The sequence below is a fragment of the Macaca nemestrina genome, chromosome 12 (assembly GCF_043159975.1).
Source record: "Macaca nemestrina isolate mMacNem1 chromosome 12, mMacNem.hap1, whole genome shotgun sequence".
NCBI classification, from domain to species: domain Eukaryota; kingdom Metazoa; phylum Chordata; class Mammalia; order Primates; family Cercopithecidae; genus Macaca; species Macaca nemestrina.
The window spans coordinates 124,440,409-124,463,020 of record NC_092136.1 but is presented as its reverse complement, the minus strand read 5'-3'; the positions used below and the strand labels follow the sequence as shown (position 1 = coordinate 124,463,020).

Here is a 22,612-nt window from a genome sequence, read left to right as displayed (position 1 = left end):
AGATAGAGAGTAGAATGATGGTTACCAGAGGCTAAGAAGGGTAGTGTAGGGTAAAGGTGGGGAAGTGGAGATGGTTAAGTGGTACAAAAATATAATCAAGCAGAATGAATAACATCCAATATTTGATAACACAACACAGTGACTACAGTCAACAACAATTTATTGTACATTTTAAAATGACTAAAAGGGTATAACTGGATTATTTGGATAAAGAATAAAAACTTTTATGGGTAAAAGGTAAATACCCATTAACCTGATGTGATTATTACACATTGTTTGCCTGTATCAAAATATCTCATGTACCCCATAAATATGTACACCTACTATGTACCTACAAAAATTAAAATGAGGCTGGGCACAGTGGCTCATGCCTGTAATCCCAGCACTTTGGGAGGCCGAGGTGAGCGGATCACGAGGTCAGGAGATCAAGAGCATCCTCACTAACATGGTGAAACCCCATCTCTACTAAAAAACACAAAAAATTAGCCAGGCATGGTGGTGGGCGCCTGTAGTCCCAGCTACTCAGGAGGCTGAGGCAGGAGAATGGCGTGAACCCGGGAGGAGGAGCTTGCAGTGAGCCAAGAATGCGCCACTGCACTCCAGCCTGGACAACAGAACGAGACGCCGTCTCAAAAAAAAACTAAACTAAACTAAAATGAAAGAAAATGTGAGATAACCCGGGGCAAATATTTGTATTAGCATTATAATGGAAGACTAGAATTTGGCCAATGGCAAAATGCAGTGTGTTAGGCCATTCTTGCATTGCTGTAAAGAAATACCTGAGGCTGGGTAATTTATAAAGAAAAGAGGTTTAATTGGCTCACAGTTCTGCAAGCTGTACAAGAAACATGGCATAGAAATCTGCTTCTGGTGAGGGCCTCAGGAAGCATACAACCATGACGGAAGGTGAAGGAGGAGCCAGCACATCACACAGCAAGAGCAGGAGCAAGAGAGAGAGGGAAAGAGGTGCTACACACTTTGTAAAAACCAGATCTTGAGAGAATTCGTGAGGACAGCACCCACCCATTTGTAAGGGATCCACTCCCATGACCCAAACACCTCCCACCAGGCCCCATCTCCCACACTGGGGATTACATTTTCATGTTTAGGTTTTGTTCCCCACCCAAATCTCATCTTGAATTGTAATCCCCACAATCCCCATGCATCAAGGGAGAGAACTGGTGGGAGGTAATTGGATCATGGGGACATGTCCCCCATGCTGTTCTCATGATAGTGACTGAGTTCTCATGAGATCTGATGGTTTCATAAGTGTCTGACTGTTCCTTTTTCACGCACTTGCTCTCTCTCACCTGCTGCCATGTGAGATGTGCCTCTTCCCTTTCTGCCATGATTTCCTGAGGCTTCCCCAGCCATGCAGAACTGTGAGTCAATTAAACCTCTTTTCTTTATAAATTATCTAGTCTTAGGCAATTCTTTAAAGCAGTGTGAGAACTGACTAATACATACTTCAACATGAGATTTGGAGCAGATGAACATCCAAACTATATCATGAGAGAACAAAATTAGTTTGAAAACTTAGTCTTGAAAGTTCTGTGGTATCACTTCTACTATATTCTGTGGGCCAAAGCAATTCACAAGGCTAGCCCAGCTTCAGGGGGCTGGAAATAAATTTTATTCTTCATGAGATAGGAAAAAAGCATTGTAAATGGATATGCATCAGGATGGTAGGGATTATTGCAGCTATCTTTATGGATAATCTGCAACACAATGTATAACAAGTAAGCTAAGAATACATATAGCAAAATATGTGTAAAATCTATATATTGTGATTTATAAAACTTTATTATAGAAGTTTTGTAAAGTAGAAGACCTAAATTTAAAAAGAGGTATACATGTTCCTGAATATGAAGACTTAAATGCTAGTTCTTTCTATAGATTCCAAACAATTCCAATAAAAATTTCACAATATTTTCAAAGAACTTAACAAGCAGAAGACCCAAGAATAGCCAAGACACTCCTGGAAAAGAAAGAGGGAGGAGAAACACCCTACCAGATAGCAAAACTTATTACATCTCTAGTAATATACAAAGTGTGGTATTCATGCAGGAATAGACAATAGGCTAATGAAACAAGCTTTGTATACATGAACATTTGATGTATGAATAAATCATAGCAGGTCACTGAGATTAAGCTGGGATAATAGGTTACCATCTGAAAAAATAGATCCCTACCTCAAGCCATATAAAATAATCAATTAGCGATAGTTCAAAAATCGTAGGGTAAAATGTTTAAACTTTTAGAAGAAAATGTGGAATAATGTATTTACTTTAGTGTAGATTAAGTTTCCTTTAAAAATAGAAAGAATACACTAAACATAAAAATAAATATTAATAAATATATCTACAGTAAAATTAACAATTTCTGTTATATTATAAAGAAATAAAATATGAGATCAAACTTGTTTTTAAAACATCTTTACTCCACAGAGAATTATTACCCAGAATACATAAAAACTCCTAAGAGTTATTGAGAAAAAGACAAATAAGCAATAGAAAAGTGGGCAAAAGGTAGAAGTAGATATTTCCCAGAAGATAAAACCTAAACTGTGAGTAAACCCTTGAAAAGATGCTCAGCTTCATTATTTTTTAAACAGGCAATGCAAATTAAACAACTATAAAATACCATTTCTTCTAGTAGACTCACAAAAATTAAGAAGTCCACCAACTGCTCTGAGGACATGGCTCAAGGACGTTGTTACAATTGACTTGGAAAACAATCTGCTAATTTCATCTGAAGTGGAATATTTGTACTCCTCAAGACCCAGATATTTCTACTCCTACTTTTATTTTCTAGAGAAACTCTTAAACAGTTATACTAGGGGACATATAAAATAAAGATTCAGAGCAGCACTGTTTATAATAGAAAAAGAAGAAAAAGAACCACTTGATATACCACACATACAAGAAAAAGAACCAGTTGGTATACTACAAAGACACTCCTCTGCAAAGAATCATTGCATGTCCTTTCTTCCCAACAGCACCCAATTTTGAGTGAAGCCTCACTTCCCTGGACTCTCCTCGAAATCACCCAATCAAAGCCCAAATCCTAGAATAGGTTCTTTCTAACAGCATTCTTACTGAGATATTCCATAGTTCTCCATGGCATGCACTCTCTCAAGCTACAAGGAGTAAATCAACTTGTTCAACAATAGGTATGTTCCTGATGGTCTTTGACTGGAGGGCATTGACAGGGTGAACACAAAGAACAGTAACTGATCTCCCCTTCTTCCTGGACATGTGAGAAAATGGTTAAATATTGATGTCAGAACTCCTTGAAATCTCCAACTGGGCAATGTTTAAGCTAGGTGTGACCCATAGTCATTGGTGTCGAGAAAGTTGAGAAAATGTAGTATGAGCCATAGTCACTGGTGTCGAGAAAGTTGTGAAAATGTAGGATTGAGAGTATTCAATGTGATTTTAGATTCCAGGCACCTAAAATCACCCATGATGTTGATGGGACCAGAAACTAGGGAATAGAAGTTGTAGAGTGAAGTGGCCTTAGGGCGAGTTTTCCAGCCAGCTTAGAGGAAGTCATTACTGTCTTCTCTCTTGACTCAATTTCCCTCCAGCTGTTGGCATCTTGGAACAAACATGAGAATTTATAGATTGAGACCAAGCAGACTCAAGCAAAGAAGGGGAAAAAACAAGAAGGCAAAAAGTGTGAGTCTCAAATCCACAAAGAATATCAAGGGGTAGCTGGTATTGGCTATGGCTGTGTTGGTCAGGCATGCTGATCCCAGAACACTCAAAGGACAACTCACACCTATCTAGTGTTTTCAAAGAACTTCCATGTCTACTGTATGTAAACCTCATGCAGACATTTTACAGATGAGGGAAGTGGGACTCAGAGAGGTTATGTGACGTACTCAAGATCTCTCTGCCAATAAGAGGTGGAAGCAGGATCTCAACCTCAGTGTAACTGACTCCAAATCCCACCTGAGTTTATCCCTTTTTCTCCACCAGCTTGGCCAGCAGGAGTCTCAGATTGCATCTTCAGAGATCACAGAGCAGAAAGCCAAAGAAGCCAGGAGCCAGAGATTGAAGAGAAGTTTCCTTTGGAGGTTTGCTCAGAAGGGCACTTGGTACTTCCCCTCTCTTCTCCCTCTTACAAGCAATGCAGGGGGAGTTAGAAAACACAAAACACTGGAACTAGGGGTGAAGGAAGGCACTGCTTAAACTGGTCACCGGGACTGCACATCACCAGAGCCCCAGAACAGAGCTTCCCTGAAATAGCAATTGGAGGCGGCTCCCACCAAGCCACATCATCCCCATGACTCATGCAGTCGGCTCTTCCACAGTTTGTGGAAATGAGACAATGAGGATGCGGATGCGCCGGGTTGCTGGAAATGAGCCGGGCAGTCTCTGGGAGCCATCCAGACATACCCTACTGTTGGGAAGTCCCCTCGGCCACCACCGCATGTCACTCTGAGTGCCCTGGAGAAAAAGTTCTAGTGTCCTGCAGGAACAACTGAGGAATCTGCCCCTCCAATCGCCTTCAGGTGTTAGCACCTGGTTCCCCAGAACCTGGGAGTAGGGCAAGGCTGTGCTGAAGGTGATCTCCAGGCACCGGGCGTGTGTCCATGGGGCAGGGGCCATTCCTCAGGCTGCGGGAGCCTCTGGGGCTCTGTCCCTGCGGTGCACACAGGCCATCTCACCTCTCCTTTCTCACCCTGCTGAGGACAGGGCTAGTGATGGATTGGAATTCCTTTGAAACTTGCCTTATTTTCCCCTGAGGGAAACCTACCATCTTTCTGCATTGTGAAGACTGGAGTAAAATCTAGTTGGCATTAAAGCGTTAGCGAGCCTTAATTAGTCTCCCCAGGTCCAACGTAGAAGCAGAGGAGTCTACAGGCAGACCGCTGACAGTGACATTCTTGGGGAGCTGACAGTCAGGGAGTCAGACAGTCTTGGAGACTCTGTACCTGGGAAATCCCAAATTGGCCTTCTGTGCAGTAAATCCTCCAGTCCCACCACATCCTTTCCTGTCTCATCCTCAGCTGACTTCAGTGTCCATATGAATCTCCCCTTCATCACTCTGGCCTCACAGATCCTGGACCCCATAAACTTGACTCCATTCTGCCTGCCCCGAAATAAATACACAACGTTGACTCAGCTTTGTGGATCACTCTTAATGCGCCAGCCACTGGATGTCAGTGGTTCTGTGCTTTATGTGTTTCATTACTTTATTCCTCAAGGTAGGAACTACTATTATTATTTCCATTTTACAGAGAAGGAAACTGACTTGCCCAAGGTCTCCACAGAAGCTTATTTCATCCAACTCTGAGCTGAATGCGGACACATCCTGTGGGAATCTCCCAGCTTGTCCCAGAGGCTCTGAGTCCTTCCTGTCTCCCACTCTACTCCAACTTCTGGTTCATCTGCTCTTGGGGAAATGGACCAGGGTGTTACAATCCACCCCTGCTCCACTTCACTCAGCCTCCCCAGCCTGCAGCCCCACTGCCCTCTGTCCTCAGCTTCTTGCTGTGTCCTGAGACTCCTGGGGTTTTCATTCCTCTCTAGCAGGTGGCAAAAGGATAAGGATTGGGATCCAGGGATAAGATTTAAATAGAGGATTAAGGCTCTGATTGGAGTTATGGTTAGTGTAAGGACACACCCACAGAATTTGGGATAGGAATTGGGTCCAGAGAACAAAAACTGGGATTTCAGAATTAGAGGTGTTAAGGGTAGTGACATTCTGTTCCCTGGCCCCAATTCCTATCCTTCCAGCTCTGCCACCCTATGACTTTCACTCTGCCTATTCTTTAGCCTCTGCGAACGCCCCAGTTTGTAGAGACCATGGTGTTTCCTTGCTCCAATTCTGTCTTTGTCAGTCTTGGTCTGAGTTTGAGAGGAAAGAGGAGTGAAGGAGCCTTCTACTTGACAGGCTGTTAAGCTGTGGCTGGCACTGAAGCCAGGATGGGAATGGGGAGGGGGGAAGGGAGGGCGTCAGCTGGGTTAGGGGCCCTGCAGAGAAGCCAGCCAGGAACAATTGGGAACAAAGGCTGGACACTCTTCCGCTGAGCCCCAGAGCCTGGCCTTGGCCTTCCGGGAACAGCTCCAGGAAATGGCTGAGATTCCAGATTTGGAAGGAAGAGACCGGTAAACACGAGCTGGGATCTGAGAGGGGAGTGTGGCCTCTGTCTAGGTTGTGGGTGAAAGGGGGCAGCGGGCAAGAGCCGACATTGTAGGCTCAAAAGCTGCAAGGCCTGCCTGCTACAGACATGGACACAGGCTCTTGGGACTGGAAAGCCTCTTAAAAGGTCTTTTACTCCAACCGCCTTTCCAGGGCCTGAAAAATACTCCTGCCGAGGATCCTCCAATAGTTTCAGTGATAAGATGGGCCTAAAAACAAATACACAATGTTGGCTCAGCTTTATGGATCACTCTTAATGCGTCAGGCACCAGATGCCGGTGGTTTTATCCTTTATGTGTTTCATCATTACTTTATCCCACAAAGTAGGAACTACTATTATTATTTCCATTTTACAGAGAAGGAAACTGACTTGCCCAAGGTCTCCACAGAAGCTTATTTCATCCATCTCTGAGCTGAATATGGACACATCCTGTGGGAATCTCCCAGCTTGTCCCAGAGGCTCTGAGTCCTTCCTGTCTCCCACTCTACCCCACCCCCTGGCTCATCTGCCCCTGGGGAAATGGACCAGGGTGTTACAATCCACCCCTGCTCCACTTCACTCAGCCTCCCCAGCCTGCAGCCCCACTGCCCTCTGTCCTCAGCTTCTTGCTGTGTCCTGAGACTCCTGGGGTTTTCATTCCTCTCTAGCAGGTGGCAAAAGGATAAGGATTGGGATCCAGGGATAAGATTTAAATAGAGGATTAAGGCTCTGATTGGAGTTATGGTTAGTGTAAAGATACCCTGTAAGAAATCCCCGACTAGATCATGAGATAAAGCTTAGCGCTGAAGTTAGGGTCGGAGGTTACAGCTAAAGGGTCGAGGTCAGAGAGTTTCTCGCCTCTGGTCTCCTCCCAGTTCTCCAAGGCACTGAGGGCCAGGCAGGAAGCATCGGTTTCCTCAAAGCCGCTTCCCTCCTGGGGCAGAGTCTCGGTCACAAACAACCACCACCAGCCCACCCCGCCCCTCCTTCCCTCTTCGCTGTGAGCTCAGAGCGGCAGGACAAAGTGCTCGGGACAAGGACAGAAGGCTGAGAGTAGCCATGGGCTCTGGAGGAGAAAGCCTCCGGGGGTCCCGGGCTTCCCGGCCTCTGCTGCTCCTGCTCATCATGGGTGAGTTGCTCTCCCTCTCCTGGCCCATGCTCCCTCCATCCAAGGCCTGCTCAGGGCAGAAGAGGCCTGCTGACTGCTTGCTTCCCTTTTGCAGTGGGGGGACCAGAGATGAGAATGATGATGACGATGATGATGATGATGATTAACGTGTGTAAGTGTATGTGTGTTTGTGCGTGTGCGCACACGCCAGAGATAGAGAGAGAGAGAGAGAGAGAGAGAGAGAGAGAGAGAGAGAGAGAACATACTATGCAAGCCCTGGTCTGGATGCTGTGCATGCTGTCCCTCTCTCCTACCAGCTAGCTCGTTCTTTGAGGGGCAGCCTTCAGTAGTTCAGAGTACAGGTCATCTGGCAAATTCACACACAAGAGAAGACAGATGAGGGGGTGCCAGGAATTTGGGGTGTTGCTGATGATCAGACTGGGCTCTGCTCCCTTTCCCTCCCAGGAGGCATGGCTCAGGACTCCCCGCCCCAGATCCTAGTCCACCCGCAAGACCAGCTGTTCCAGGGCCCTGGCCCTGCCAGGATGAGCTGCCAAGCCTCGGGCCAGCCACCTCCCACCATCCGCTGGCTGCTGAATGGGCAGCCCCTGAGCATGGTGCCCCCAGACCCACACCACCTCCTGCCTGATGGGACCCTTCTGCTGCTGCAGCCCCCTGCCCGGGGACATGCCCACGATGGCCAGGCCCTGTCCACAGACCTTGGTGTCTACACATGTGAGGCCAGCAACCGGCTGGGCACAGCAGTCAGCAGAGGCGCTCGGCTCTCTGTGGCTGGTGAGGTCTGGGAGGGGAGCTTCAGGGTGGGGCAAACCTGGGTGGAGACATATGAATTGAATGTTCAAGGGAACATCTGAGAGCAGAGGCCCGGGCTGCAAGGCTTGGGAGGGCAAGCTGGGGTGGGGCTGGCCCAAAATGGGAGGCCAGGAAGGTGGGCAAAGCAGAAGGGGGCAAGAGTGATAAGGGAGGGAGAGGAGGCCTGGGCCCTGCTCCCTGTCACCTTCCATCCTCTCCACAGTCCTCCGGGAGGATTTCCAGATCCAGCCTCGGGACATGGTAGCTGTGGTGGGTGAGCAGTTAACTCTGGAATGTGGGCCGCCCTGGGGCCACCCAGAGCCCACAGTCTCATGGTGGAAAGATGGGAAACCCCTGGTCCTCCAGCCCGGAAGGTACACGGTAAGTGTGGCCCCCTCTCCCACACTTCATCCTGGCCTGGGCAGACCTGGGCACACCCTGAGGGACTGACCTGCCCTCCAGCCCCGCATCCTCCAGTAGAATTTAAGGAGGGGAGAGCAGGGGGACCTCAAATTTCCCCCCAGCTCAGAGCCCCTCCCCACGTAGGAGACTTCACAGTGAACCTGGCCCTGACAGGTGTCCGGGGGGTCCCTGCTGATGGCAAGAGCAGAGAAGAGTGACGCAGGGGCCTACATGTGTGTGGCCACCAACAGCGCAGGACACAGGGAGAGCCGCGCAGCCCGGGTGTCCATCCAGGGTAAGGACAGGGGTCGGCTAAAATCAGGGCCAGGCTGCGGGCTCCAGTTAGGGTGGTATGGTCTGGTTTGGGCTGGGGTTAAGGTATGTGGGGTCAGGGTCAAAGTGCTGGGGGTCTCATGTAGTGGGAGGTTCCCCCCTGCTAGAGTAGAAATCGGAATGCTCAAGACCTGGAGACTCTGGGAGTTCGGGTTCCCTGGGGTTCCTCCCTGGCTGAGGGATGTTCCACACCTCAGTTCTGTCACTCCGGCCTGTAGGCCCCAGCCCAGCCTCATCCTCCCCCCAGAGCCCCAGGACTACACAGAGCCTGTGGAGCTTTTGGCTGTGCGAATTCAGCTGGAAAATGTGACACTGCTGAACCCGGACCCCGCAAAGGGCCCCAAGCCTGGACCGGCTGTGTGGCTCAGCTGGAAGGTAAGGGCCAGGTGCTAAGGGTGAAAGCCAGTCCAGAGCTCAAGAAAGGGCTGTTCCTGAGTTCTCTGACCCCTCGCCCTTCCTCGCAACTCCTTCCCAGGTGAGCGGCCCTGCTGCACCTGCCCAATCTTACACGGCCTTGTTCAGGACCCAGACTGCCCCGGGAGACCAGGGAGCTCCATGGGCAGAGGAGCTGCTGGCCGGCTGGCAGAGCGCAGAGCTTGGAGGCCTCCACTGGGGCCAAGACTATGAGTTCAAAGTGAGACCATCCTCCGGCCGGGCTCGAGGCCCTGACAGCAACGTGCTGCTCCTGAGGCTGCCGGAAAAAGGTCAGGGCCTGATCCCTTTGGAACCCAACAAATATGCCCTCTGACTCCTTCTTATCTGGGGGCCCCTGGACTGTTCTGCTTCAGTCTTGGGGGGAGATTATGGGTCCTACTCTGGAACTCCCTTCTGCCCCGGCCAGGCCAGCAGAGCTTCGAGAGGCTTCTTGTCTCCTTGGTGGGGTTCTGACTCTGTGTCCCCCATCCCAGCTCCTTTCCCTAGCGTCTTCTCCCTCAGAGCCCCTCATAGCCTCTCTTCCACCCCTCCAGTGCCCAGTGCCCCACCCCAGGAGGTGACCCTAAAACCTGGCAATGGCAGTGTCCTTGTGAGCTGGGTCCCACCACCTGCTGAAAACCACAATGGCATCATCCGTGGCTACCAGGTACCCCCACAAACTGACATAGCCCTTCTTAGTGCTGCCAGGACATCTCTTTTCTCTAGAGTTCTGCATACCCTTGCTCTGTGCACTGAGAAAGGCACCTGGGCAGAGAAGCAAAGAAAACCTTCTTTTGCTGAGCAAGGACCCACTGTGCCAGACCCTGCCAAGCACTTGACCTCCCTGATCCCGTTTCACCTCACAGTCCACCGTGGGGTATTATCCCCAGTGTACAGACATGGAAAGTGGGGCTAAGGCCACAGGAATAAGAAACAGACTAGATCAAACCAGGCTGTGAATAAGGGAGTGGTGCTCAAAGTGTGACTTCTAGAGCAGCAACATCAGCCTCACCCAGGAACTTGTTAGGAACACAAACCCTGAGATCCTTTCTCAGGGCTAATAAATCAGAAACTCAGAGACGGGCCTGGCAAACTATACTTTAGCAGGCCCTCCAGGTGACTTGGAAGGCTGCTGTTGTTTGAGAACTACTATGTTACATGTATTTTAGCAGATTGCTTTTGCCCTTCTTCTGTTCATCTAGAGAGAGGTAGCTCTCACTTGGCTGGGAGAATAGGAGGGGAATAGGAAATTGGGTGCATTCCCCAAGTGGATGGCAGGGCCAAATAACCACATCCCTGGAGTCTGATCTGCAGACAAAGGGCTTAGCTTCTGGGATGGTGCCTGGGGCAGCTGTTCACCTCTTCTTGTGCCTCAGGTCTGGAGCCTGGGCAACACGTCACTGCCCCCAGCCAACTGGACTGTGGTTGGTGAGCAGACCCAGCTGGAAATCGCCACCCGCATGCCAGGCTCCTACTGTGTGCAAGTGGCTGCAGTCACTGGTGCTGGAGCTGGAGAACCCAGTAGCCCTGTCTGCCTCCTTTTAGGTGAGAGCAGTGCCCACAGGCCCGCCCTACCCTTCAGCCTGCATCCCGCCTTCCTCTCTCCCTGCTCCTGCCTCCCTCTCTCCCTGCTCCTACCTCACACTTCCAGCTCTTCCCCCTTGCCTGCCAGGCCCTCACTGCTTCGACTCCCCCTCCCCCTGAGCTCTGCATCCCATACAGAGCAGGCCATGGAGCGAGCCACCCGAGAACCCAGTGAGCATGGTCCCTGGACCCTGGAGCAGCTGAGGGCCACCTTGAAGCAGCCTGAGGTCATTGCCACCTGTGGTGTTGTGCTCTGGCTGCTGCTTCTGGGCACCGCTGTGTGTATCCACCGCCGGCGCCGAGCTGGGGTGCACCTGGGCCCAGGTGAGATTCTGAGGGGTCCCACACATATACAGGCCTCCTCAGCATCCAGTCAGACTGGTGCAGGGGCTTTGGATCTCTGGCCAGGTGATCCAGCCTCTGGATTTAGCCTTCCTCCTGCCTTCTCCCAGGTCTGTACAGATATACCAGTAAGGACGCCATCCTAAAACACAGGTGAGAGGTGAAGGGGGAGGTCTGTAGTAAGGGAGGGTGGCAAGGGACAGTGGAGCTGCAACAGAGAAGAACGGAGGACTAGTCAACCTGCCAGGCAGTTTGGGACTCTCGTACATGAATCTCTCCTGTAACTCCAACTGAGAGTTCATTTCTCTGTCATTAATATTCCTATCACACCACTTGACAGACTAGTAAACTGAAACTCATAGAACTTGAGTGACTTTGCTCAAGGCTGCCCAACTAGAGACTGGCCTTCTGAATCCCCAGTCCAGGGCTCTTGTCACCCCACCTCTCCTGCTGCCTAACCCTGCTAGGTGGAGAATAATCAGCATGAGACGACCAGCTCGAATGTCTCATCTTATGTGTGCACCCAAGGTCTACCAAGTAGTGCCTTTGCACTCAGTAATTCTCTCACTGAGCCATTGCGCCCGCATCATAATCCACCCGCAGCTACAGCAGAGGCTGTTCGGTGCCTACATCATAGATTCTTCCTCACTGTTCTCAAAAACAGGATCTGCCCATAGGCCCTTCTGCTTCCGGTATATTTGGCTGCCAGGACAAGTCTGCAGTTTTGGGACATCGTGCTGATAGAGAACACATCCTTCTTGCTCCCGTTCTCTGAGTTCTGTACTAAGTAACCGCTTCATCTCTCTGTCTGCTTTCTTGGCTCTTTATTTCATTAGATCTCCTCTGGGAGGCTTCCACTCCAGGTCTGCATCTATCCACAGAAGTTACTGAGCACCTACTGTGTGCCAGCACATCCAGGCCTAGAGCTGCCATTTCACTGTCAGGTCCTCAGCCCAGAGCAGGGGTCCAAGCCGGCTGGTGTTGTGTTCTGACCTTTTCTGAGTTCACTGTCTTCTTTCTTTCAGCTACCTCCTGGCTTTGTCTGCTCTGCCCTAAGCTTTCTCTGGCTTCCCTGGGAACTCCTGCTCTGTCCTGGAGGGAGATTCCATTCTGATCTTTGGTTCATTCATTCCTTTGGAATAGGATCTCTCAGTGTAGGCAGAGACAGGCATGAGGGGATATGAGTGCAATCCTGTACTGGCCACGCAGAAGTGGGTACAAGACACATGGAGGGGGTCAATGTGGAAAAACATAAGAGAAAGAAGATTCCACAGTACCCTGACAGTAAGAAGAGGGTGGAGGGAAAAGCAATGAAGCAGCAAGTAATAGCCAGATATGTCCATAGGGAAAGACAAACCATTTGTTCTAGCTCGGGTATAGGGTGAGAGATGGGTCAGAGCAAAGGATATAGTTAGGGAGTTGGAAACCAGACCAAGGAGAGTCCTGTTAGCCATGCTAGGTCCCTGGGTTCTACCGTGGTAAATGAGGGGCCGTTGAAGGTCTTATGCAGAGAAACTCCTTGCTCAGATCCCTGTTCTTAAAAGATCACTCAGGCAGCCAGAGGCCAACATCCATGGAGCAAGCTCCTGCTCTGCTAGCTGAGTGATCTCAGATTTCCCCCATTTAAACTCAGACCATCAGCCTTGAGTGTAGAAGGTCTTATTGTTACCATTTTACAGATGAGAAAACTGGGGCTTAGAGAGGATGTATTTACCCAAGTACAACAGATGTACATACCCAAGCTAAGCTGTGACAGATAGGGATTGTCAAACCAGATTTGTCTTCAGGTCTTCTTTTCACCTCAGCAAACATAGCTGTCTGTCATTACTACCTCCCAGCTCTGGGTGACTTGGATTTCCCCTCATCCAGGATTAGAAAGGGGTGCTGAGTTTGGGGGATGGGTCAGAGATCTTAAGGAGTCTGTGAAAAGCTGAGAAGCAGTAGTAAGGATAAAGCAGATACCACCAACTCCTTGCCCTCTTCTGCTGCCCTCTGAACAGGAGGTCTTGGCCAATAAGGTTCTCACTTCTCCCTGTCTCTCCCGGCCTCACCCCCTCCCTCCACTGCCCCAGGATGGATCACAGTGACTCCCAGTGGTTGGCAGACACTTGGCGTTCCACCTCTGGCTCTCGGGACTTGAGCAGCAGCAGCAGCCTCAGCAGTAGGCTGGGGGCGGACCCCCGGGACCCGCTAGACTGTCGTCGCTCCTGTGAGCATGCTCAATGGGGGCAAGGGCCTAGCTGGGGGCAGTGATCCCAGGGATGGAGAGTGGGACATGCTCAACATAATTCCTCCTGTCATTTATATCACAGTGCTCTCCTGGGACTCCCGAAGCCCCGGCGTGCCCCTGCTTCCAGACACCAGCACTTTTTATGGCTCCCTCATCGCTGAGCTGCCCTCCAGTCCCCCAGCCAGGCCAAGTCCCCAGGTCCCAGCTGTCAGGCGCCTACCACCCCAGCTGGCCCGACTTTCCAGCCCCTGTTCCAGCTCAGACAGCCTCTGCAGCCACAGGGGACTCTCTTCTCCACGCTTGTCTCTGGCACCTACAGAGGCTTGGAAGGCCAAAAAGAAGCAGGGTAAGGAGAGGGAGAATAGACGTAGCCTGAGCTGGTGGTAGAGGGGCCCAGGAGTGGGAATGTGATGGGAATGAGACCTCAAAGCCTGGAGTGAGGTGAACCTCCATACCCTCCTTCCATTCTCCTCTCCAGGTGGACACAAGACCTCTTTCTCCTACCACCAGAGCACTCAGCTAGGGGTGCAATAGCCTCAGCTTTTTGCACTGTCCTCTTGTTTCAGTTTGGCTACACCAGCAGTGAGCCCTAATTCTGCAGTCAATTCAACTCAGCAAACATTTAATAAGCACCACTGCATGCCAGACATGGGGAACACAAGAGATACCAGATACAGCCCTTGACTTCTAAGGGTTCAGGGCCTAACGAAAGTGCTGACTAGCATACAAGTAATGCTAGAGCCTAGAGGAATGTGACCAGTGCTGCCACGAAGCCTCAGGCTCCCATGAGTTCATCTCCTGGTGTACTATATACAGGTGTGCTTGGGCACCGACTTCCAACTCACTTCTCAGAGAGGAATGGGCATTTCCTTTCTGGAGAGGTTTCTCTCCTGACTCCCAGCTGCCTTCTTTGACTTTCCAGAAAAAAATAATTATAGCCTCCATTTCTTGATCAATGACTATATACTGGGTGCTTTACTTATATTTGTTACTTCATTTAATCCTCACAATAGATTGGCTGGCTACTATTTCTCTGATTTTACAGACAGGAAGAGGGCCAGAATGATTGAGTTACTAGTTCAAACTTCTGCAAGTAATTAGCTACAGGACTCAAACGTGAAGGCAGGATAGTCTGCCTCTGAGGGCGATTCTGAGTCTCTCTGGAGCTCCCTCAGGAAATCTGATTCTCTCTTTGAGTATTTTTTCCTATTTCTGGCCTGCAGAACATTGGCCTGCACTCCACCCGCTGTCTTCTTGAGTCTTCTGTACTGATAAGTAAGACCTGACAAGTGTTCTGCAGCCAAGTCTTTTTTTTTAAGTGGATTTAATCCAACTTTTAATCAGACAAAGATAGATTAAGATAATTAAGAGCTTGTTCAATATCCAGAATTTTATGACTCTAAATATCAGTGAAGCTGGCATTCTTACCAGCTTTGTCTCAGAGCTATTGGATTATAAATCCTTGGTGGTAATGAAACACCAGATAAAAAGAGGTTGAATAGTCTCATTTGAAAAACAGCCTTCCCACGAAGAACTACACCGACTTTAATGGAAAGGATAGCCCCTCATAGAACAGTAATGCTACTGGAAAGAGGTGAGTGGTTTTCTACAGCCAGTTCTTAAGAAGGGTTCCAATTTGGAGATGAAGCTTCCTAGCCTGTGGTTTACTTCACTCCCTGTTTCTCCTCACTCTAGCCCCATCTCACCACTGTCCCCAGGATAGGTCAACCGCAGCAACTCCTTGGCTGGTGGACACTAGATATTCTACCTCTACCTCCCAGGACCTCAGCAGCAGCAAGATCATGCTATGGTCTTCTGCAGAGCCATGGAGCTGATTCTACTGCTGTTTCTTCCTCTTCTAAAACGGGCAGCCTCTCCCATTGCCCCCCACTCCCCTTTATCTGCTTGTTCCTTTTTCTTATTATTTGGCCTTAGTTGGGGTTTCTTCTCTAGTGCTGATATCCTCACAATTGCAGCCTCCTGTCTCTCGTCCATCATAACAGGTTCTTAGTTCTGCTCACTTTGCCAGATACATGCACTGAATAACCTCATTCATTCATTATTTTATTCAAACAAATATTTATTGCAATTTGGCCAATGAGTTTCAACCTTTCACCTTGATAACATTTTTCTTGTATAGTTTATTCAATTAGAATTGAAACTAAAGTCCAAGTAACTCCAAGCAATGTAGGAGGATGGCTTTTGTTACCAGGGTCCCTTAGAGGAAGTGAAACAGGCTAGGATAAAAGTGGCCTTTTCCAGGCCTGGCTGTTTTCTTTCCCTTTCCACTCAAACCAGTCAACCAACTTGTGCTCACATTTCGGAGCTTAGTCAAGAAGCCAGGCACTAGACAAGACGAAGCTGATGATAGCAGAGTTGGCGCACCAACCCAGAAGTTGGCTCCCAGGACTACCTGGGTCATATGAAAGCTATAGAAAATCAACAAAAACCAAACAGCCAAAGTACCAAAGGAAACTTTGATGGAGGGAGTCTAGTCATTGATGAGTTTCCATCCCAAAGGATCAGAAGGTCTGGCCACTAGTACATAAATGGGGTCTTGGTCAGTGCCAAAGCCTGGCTCACTTCCTTGCTCTGAAGCTGCCCATAGTGGCCTCCAGATCTCTGATACGAGACTGACTAGATAGCTCTACCCTGAGGGTCCTGCCTAGTCCCTGGTCCACCAAGATGGGAAACCCTTTCCTAGTTGGGCTTCTGGTCATGGGACACTAATCTAAAGGCTGTTTCTTTTCTCCTTTGATGGTCTTCAGGTTCCTGGTCCTGGAAAAATCTCTTTCCTCTATTACCCTATTCCTGTCTGGCTTAAACTTAGATCCCTTTTGCACTCTGGCCTGACCAAGAAGCATGATCACAGGTCACTGCACACAATTGGGGCTGTCTCTTTCATTTCCAGCTTCTCCATTGTGAAAGTTCACTCAGAGCCCTGTCTCTCCACTGCCCATGTGGGCCAGATGACAGCTTCCATCTTGTAGGTGATTCTTCCCACCGTGTGTTTATATCCACATTTCTGGTATCACCCATGCATTCGTTCTTCCATTCAACAAAAAGTATTGAATAGCTATGGGCAGGGCATTGCCTCCCTGGCAAAGACCAATACCTTTTCCTACTCTGAAGTTCCTCTTCCTACTAGCCAACTGTCTCCTGTCACAGCCGACATTGTGTGTCGATCCCTGTTTTTGTCTTACTCACTCAGCTCAACCTGACAGTCTACCCCACCTTTCAAGTGAGAGACAGTCGAGTTTCCCAGAGCAGGGCTATCTAGAGCCATGTGAGATACTTGCAATGTGAGAAATGGAAATTCATAGATTCTCTCCAAGAAAAGAAGGAGTATTTTTCTTACTGAGCCAAAATTCATGAGAGTAGCAATGTGAGGGTATAGAGATCAGGAAGATTGGAATGAATACAGTCAAGGAAAAGGAAGTTGTTTTTTAAAGTATCTATCAAGGCCAAGAACTTGCACAATCTGTTTTACTTAATTGTCAAGACCATCATTCAAAGTGGTTGTTTACACATGAAACTGGGACTCAGAAAGGTACATGGACTGCGCTGAGGTCACACAGCTGAGCTGGGCAGGTCTTTTGACTCCAAGCCTAGTGCTCCTTCTACCCTATCGCAGCTGCTGGGTGAAGATGGGGGTGTGGAAGGGATTCAGGGGGATTTCCCTCTCTTTTCTCTGGGTTCCGGGTCCTGCAGGCTGAATTGAATAAGACTGAAGATGGAGACAGCAGCTGGGGTCTGAATGGTCCATCCTGGGCCCCGCAACCACCAACCCTTTCTTTGCAGAGCTGCAGCATGTCAACAGTTCCCCACTGCTCCGGGGCAGCCAACCCTTGGAGCTCCGGGCCTGTGAGTTGGGAAATAGAGGTTCCAAGAACCTTTCCCAAAGCCCAGGTGAGAGAAGGTCCCTGAAATGGAAGTGAAGGGGCGAGATAGGGTGTAGGGGTGCAGGGGCTCACCAGCCCAGGCCCCTCCCACAGGCTCATCCTCCTTTCCCTGAGGAGGCTGATGAGGGTTGGATGGAGTAGGGGACAGGTAGCTAAGGGGGCTGGTGGGGGGGTCGGCAGGCTGAGCTCCAGAGCAGATGGAGATGCCAGTTCTCACACCAGGCTTCTATTCCCCAGGAGCTGTGCCCCAAGCTCTGGTTGCTTGGCGGGCCCTGGGACCGAAACTCCTCAGCTCCTCAAATGAGCTGGTTACTCGTCCTCTCCCTCCAGCACCCCTCTTTCCTCATGAAACTCCCCAAACTCAGAGTCAACAGACCCAGTAAGAGGGTATGGGGTCCGGAAGCAGGGCTGGGAGAGAGGGGGTGTGGGGAGTGTGTACTGGGATTGGACAGGCTGGGGAAGGGGAGAAAGGACTTGAAGAGCTGTACTAACCACTGTGCCGTCACTCTCTCACCCTGATCAGGCCTCCGGTGGCACCACAGGCTCCCTCCTCCATCCTGCTGGCAACAGCCCCCATTCCCATCCTTAGCCCCTGCAGTCCCCCTAGCCCTCAGGCCTCTTCCCTCTCTGGCCCCAGCCCAGCTTCCAGTCACCTGTCCAGCTCTTCACTGTCATCCCTGGGGGAGGATCAAGACAGCGTGCTGACCCCTGAGGAGGTAGCCCTGTGTTTGGAACTCAGTGAGGGTGAGGAGACTCCCAGGTGAGTGGCTTGAGAGATAGCCAAAGAACTACAGAAAAGCTACGGGAGCACGCGCCTCTCCACCCATTCCGCCCTCCCTCAACTGGGGCTTTTCTGCTACTACAACCCCCATTCCACCCAAACCATTGCTGTCTCCCCTTTTGCATCTCCCTAGGAACAGCGTCTCTCCCATGCCAAGAGCTCCTTCACCCCCCACCACCTATGGGTATATCAGCACCCCAACAGCCTCAGAGTTCACGGGCATGGACAGGACCGGAGGAGGGGTGGGGTCCGAGGGGGGAGTCTTGCTGTGCCCACCCCGGCCCTGCCTCACCCCCACCCCCAGCGAGGGCTCCTTAGCCAATGGTTGGGGCTCAGCCTCTGAGGACAATGCTGCCAGCGCCAGAGCCAGCCTTGTCAGCTCCTCCGATGGCTCCTTCCTCGCTGATGCCCACTTTGCCCGGGCCCTGGCAGTGGCAGTGGATAGCTTTGGTTTTGGTCTAGAGCCCAGGGAGGCAGACTGCGTCTTCACAGGTAGGTGAGGTCTCCTCATCTTACTCCTCACTCATGCCCCTCGCCTTTCTAACAACCATCATAATGTCATCGTTGTTAAAACAACTAGTTTTATTGAACGATTACTGTATCTCAGGTACTATGATAAGTGCTTTGCATACATTTAATATTGAAAGTCTATGTGGAATATTCTTTATCCCTCTTATCCCAATGAGGAAACGTTAAGTCAGATAGTTTTATTAGTTTACTCAAGGTCACCCACAGAACAAGGACAAATTGTCCAATTCGTTTGTTTGTTTTTGTTTTGTTTGTTTGTTTGTTTGTTTTGCCCAGGCAGTGGCATGATCTGAACTCACTGCAACCTCCGCCTCCCAGGTTCAAGAGATTCTCCTGCCTCAGCCTCCCGAGTAGCTGGGATTACAGCCTCCCGAGTAGCTGCCACGCCCAGCTAATTTTTTTTGTACTTTCAGTAGAGACGGGGTTACATGTTGGCCAGGCTGGTTTTGAACTCCTGACCTCAAGTGATCTGCCCGCCTCAGCTTCCCAAAGTGTTGGGATTATAGGCGTGAACCGCTGAGCCTGGCCTAAATTGTCCAGTTCTAAAGGCAGCCAACTGTAGGTCCATTTTCCTGCCTCTAGGACTCCCCTCTTACCCTGACTTGAGTCTCCATGAAAGGCTGCTCCATCCTCTTCCAATTCCATCCTCCTGCCCTGTCAGTGGCTGGGGCTGAGGAGCCACTGGGCTCACCCCTGACATTCCCAGCAGAGTGGGACCTTTATCTCCATGTCAGTAGAAGGTAGTGCAGGGTCCTGGCTGCTTGGTGTCCCTTCCCCACATGCACCATCAGATCCCCCATCCCCATTTTACTAACCCTAACTCTACCCTTTGCCCCCAAGAAAAACAACCAGGATTGTGCTAAATGGGAGGGCAAGGATTATCCAGGACAGAGGTGCCCATGATGGCAGAAGAAGAATGCCCAGGGAATGGGGATGTGCAAGGACAGTGCAGATAGAAGGCCAGAGCTGGGCTGGGAGGAAACAGTTCAATCACTTCTCCCTAAAGAAACAAATGGATCAGGCCCCTGGGGATGTGGCCTCTGGGACTGATGGGCTGAGTTGGGGCTAGGTTATGTTTAGGGCTGGGTACATGCCCTGAGCTGGTCCTAAGCTTCCTGTACTAAACTGGCCCCTAGGGGCTGAAGGTCAACCCCCCACAGACACCTCTACCCTCCCTGACAGATGCCTCATCACCTCCCTCCCCAAGGGATGACATCTTCCTGACCCCCAACCTCTCCCTGCCCCTGTGGGAGTGGAGGCCAGACTGGTTGGAAGACATGGAGGTCAACCACACCCAGCTGCTGGGAAGGGGGATGCCTCCCTGGTCCCCTGACTCTCGGATCTCTTCCCAGAGAAGTCAGCTCCACTGTCCTGTGCCCAAGGCTGGTGGTGAGTGTCTGTCTTCCTGGCTAATGTGTCCATCTTGACCAGAGGGCCTCTGGGAAGAAGCCAGGAGGAAGCCTGTCATTGGGGAAGGGAGATAAGGAGCAGGGAAGATAACTCCACTGTCCTTCAGCTTCTCCTGTAGATTACTCCTGAACTGTGTCCCTGAGACTGCCCAGACGGGAATCAGAACCACTTCTCCTGTCCACCCACAAGACCTGGGCTGTGGTGTGTGGGTCTTGGCCTGTGTTTCTCCGCAGTTGGGGTCCACCTTCCCAAGCCTCTGGACACTTCTCCCTCCAGGATTGTGAAAACAAGTGAAAACAAAATCAGAGCAAAGCTGACCTGGAGCCCTCAGGGGGCAAAACATCATCTCCACCTGACTCCTAGCCACTGCTTTCTCCTCTGTGCCATCCACTCCCACTACCAGGTCGCTTTGGCCGGAAGAACAGCCCAGTCTCCTGCTGTCCCCACCCATTTGGATCATAGGAAGTAGAGGAGCCAGAGGTGCCTTCATGGAGAACAACAGTGGCTGCTGGGAGAGGGCTGTGGAGGAAGGAGCTTCTCGGAGCCCCCTCTCAGCCTTACCTAGGCCCCTCCTCTAGAGAAAAGCTCAACTCTCTCCCAACTTCACCATGTAAAGAAAATAATTATGAATGCCACTGAGGCACTGAGGCCCTACCTCATGCCAAGCAACGGGTTCAAGGCTGGGTCTAGGGAGGATGCTGAAGGAAGGGAAGTGTGAGGCCATAGGTCCAAAGCACCGTCCTTGTACTGTTGTCACTATGAGCTTAAGATATTTGATATCATAAAATGGTCAAGACTTGAGTTCTGTGAGATCATTCCTCGGAGCACCATTTTTAGGGGAGCACCTGGAGAGATGGCAAGAGTTTCCTGCATTAGGTAGGGATCAGGCATTCATTGACACTCAGGGAGAACACATTTCTGTTCTGCAATTAAAGGAAGAATAGGTTCATCCACCAAATTTTAAGCAGAATATAGGAAGGGCAGGGGTGGGAAGTTTCAGGGTCTGCTGGTCCTGGCAACTTATATTACCGCCAGGTCCAGGGCCCGTCTGCCTGCGCACAGTGAATCAATCACTGTGACAAGTTTTGCAAAATAGGAAAGATTTATGTGCAAGACTGCTGAGTGAGGACGTGGGAGAACAGCTCTCAAATCCACCTCCCCAAGATAAGCCTTAGGGATATTTATGGCTGAGGGAAGTGGGATAGTCTAAGGCATGGGGAAGGGTGATTGGGAGTGGGGAAAATTTACGTAATAGGTTCGTTCTGCCCAAGTGTAGTTGGGGTTCATGGCATTTCATAAGGATATATGTGTAGAAAATTGTTGTGCTGGCTGGGCACGGTGGCTCACGCCTGTAATCCCAGCACTTTGGGAGGTGGAGGTAGGCAGATCACAAGGTCAGGAGATTGAGACCATCCTGGCTAACACGGGTGGTCCCCGTGTTAGTAGAAACCCCATATCTACTAAAAAAGAAATACAAAAAATTATCCGGGCATGGTGGCAGGCGCCCATAGTCCCAGCTACTCAGGAAGCTGAGGCAGGAGAATGGCACGAACCTGGCAGGTGGAGCTTGCAGTGAGTGGAGATTACACCACTGCACTCCAGCCTGGGTGACGGAGAGAGACTCGGTCTCAAAAAAAAAAAAAAAAAAAAAAAAAAAAGAAAGAAAAGAAAGAAAGAAAGAAAAGAAAATGGTTGTGTTGTGATCTGAGGGTGGAGTTTTTGGCCCTCTGATGTCAAAAGGCCACCCCTGGAGTACTTGCAGAGGTCTAGTTGAAAGGTCGGTGGTCTCGATCGGTTTGTGCTGGACAAGAGCTGTCCCAAGTTCCTGAAAAATGACTGTAGCGCCATTCTCATGGTGACCTATGAATGTTATCCATAAAGTAGCCGGTGAAGATTGTTTCCTTCAGCTACCAAAGCCTTGTGCGTCATGGAAAAAGGGAAAAACCAAAAAGCAAGCAGGCCAGGCCGACTTGATCAAATTAACCCCTTGATTTCACCCATCCTGAGGAGACAACTGCTTTCAGCCATCCCAGATGGTTTCTTAAAATAGACAAAGTTGCTAAACTCCACAAAAGGCAGAAACACCTGTCACAGTTGCCTTGGGAACACCCTTCAAAGAAAAAAACAGAACGGAGAGACGAACCTCCAAGCAGGACTTCCAGGGCCACAGGAGGCGCTGGAGGGCAGGCAGGCCTGCATCTTCCTCCCTTGGCGGGAAATTTCGGTCAGGGGCAGAATCCACAAGTTGGTGGAGGGGATGCTACAGAGCATGACAGGGCCGCAGGAAGCAGAGCTTAAAAGGAGGTACTCATCCCTCAAACCCAGCAGCTCTACTTGGAGGCCACTGGGAGTTGAGAGGCTGAGTGAGGCAGGACCATGGGGACTGGGGGCTTCCTGAATCACATTAATCAGAACAGTCTGGGCCAGATTTTTGTGGTCTCAGGAGGAAGAATCAGTGTTCCACATACACATCCGTTCCTCTGTATTTGCTTTTCGTTTTCTGGATTTTGTGAGGCGGTGGGGGGTGGGGGTTGTTTTGGGGTTTTTTTTGTTTTTTTTTTTTTTTAGCTTCCTGGTAAAATTCCTTTTGAAAACATTCCAACCCTGTTTGCCAGACTGAAAGGGACAGAGA

General features: G+C 50.0%; 1 protein-coding gene across 1 annotated transcript; it reads left to right on the top strand.

The window, feature by feature from the left end:
- Nucleotides 1-6,912: 6,912 nt before the first annotated feature.
- On the top strand, nt 6,913-20,781 carry LOC105476278 (roundabout guidance receptor 4). The gene is made up of 18 exons (XM_011732053.2): nt 6,913-7,262; nt 7,707-8,036; nt 8,278-8,435; nt 8,631-8,751; nt 9,037-9,164; nt 9,265-9,493; nt 9,758-9,870; nt 10,580-10,748; nt 10,926-11,111; nt 11,240-11,282; nt 13,202-13,338; nt 13,442-13,705; nt 17,161-17,268; nt 17,499-17,640; nt 17,785-18,021; nt 18,176-18,534; nt 19,753-19,959; nt 20,087-20,781. Exons 1-18 carry the CDS (start codon nt 7,193-7,195, stop codon nt 20,107-20,109), a joined length of 3,024 nt encoding a protein of 1,007 aa, XP_011730355.2. The 5' UTR covers nt 6,913-7,192; the 3' UTR covers nt 20,110-20,781.
- Nucleotides 20,782-22,612: the final 1,831 nt, after the last annotated feature.

Bases quoted from the DNA above. Each gene is read 5' to 3' on its own strand.
- LOC105476278 (XM_011732053.2), top strand. From the start codon at position 7,193: ATGGGCTCTGGAGGAGAAAGCCTCCGGGGGTCCCGGGCTTCCCGGCCT. The intron at 9,165-9,264 runs GTAAGGGCCAGG...ACTCCTTCCCAG, and splicing joins CTGTGTGGCTCAGCTGGAAG to GTGAGCGGCCCTGCTGCACC. The intron at 13,706-17,160 runs GTAAGGAGAGGG...CTTTCTTTGCAG, and splicing joins GAAGGCCAAAAAGAAGCAGG to AGCTGCAGCATGTCAACAGT.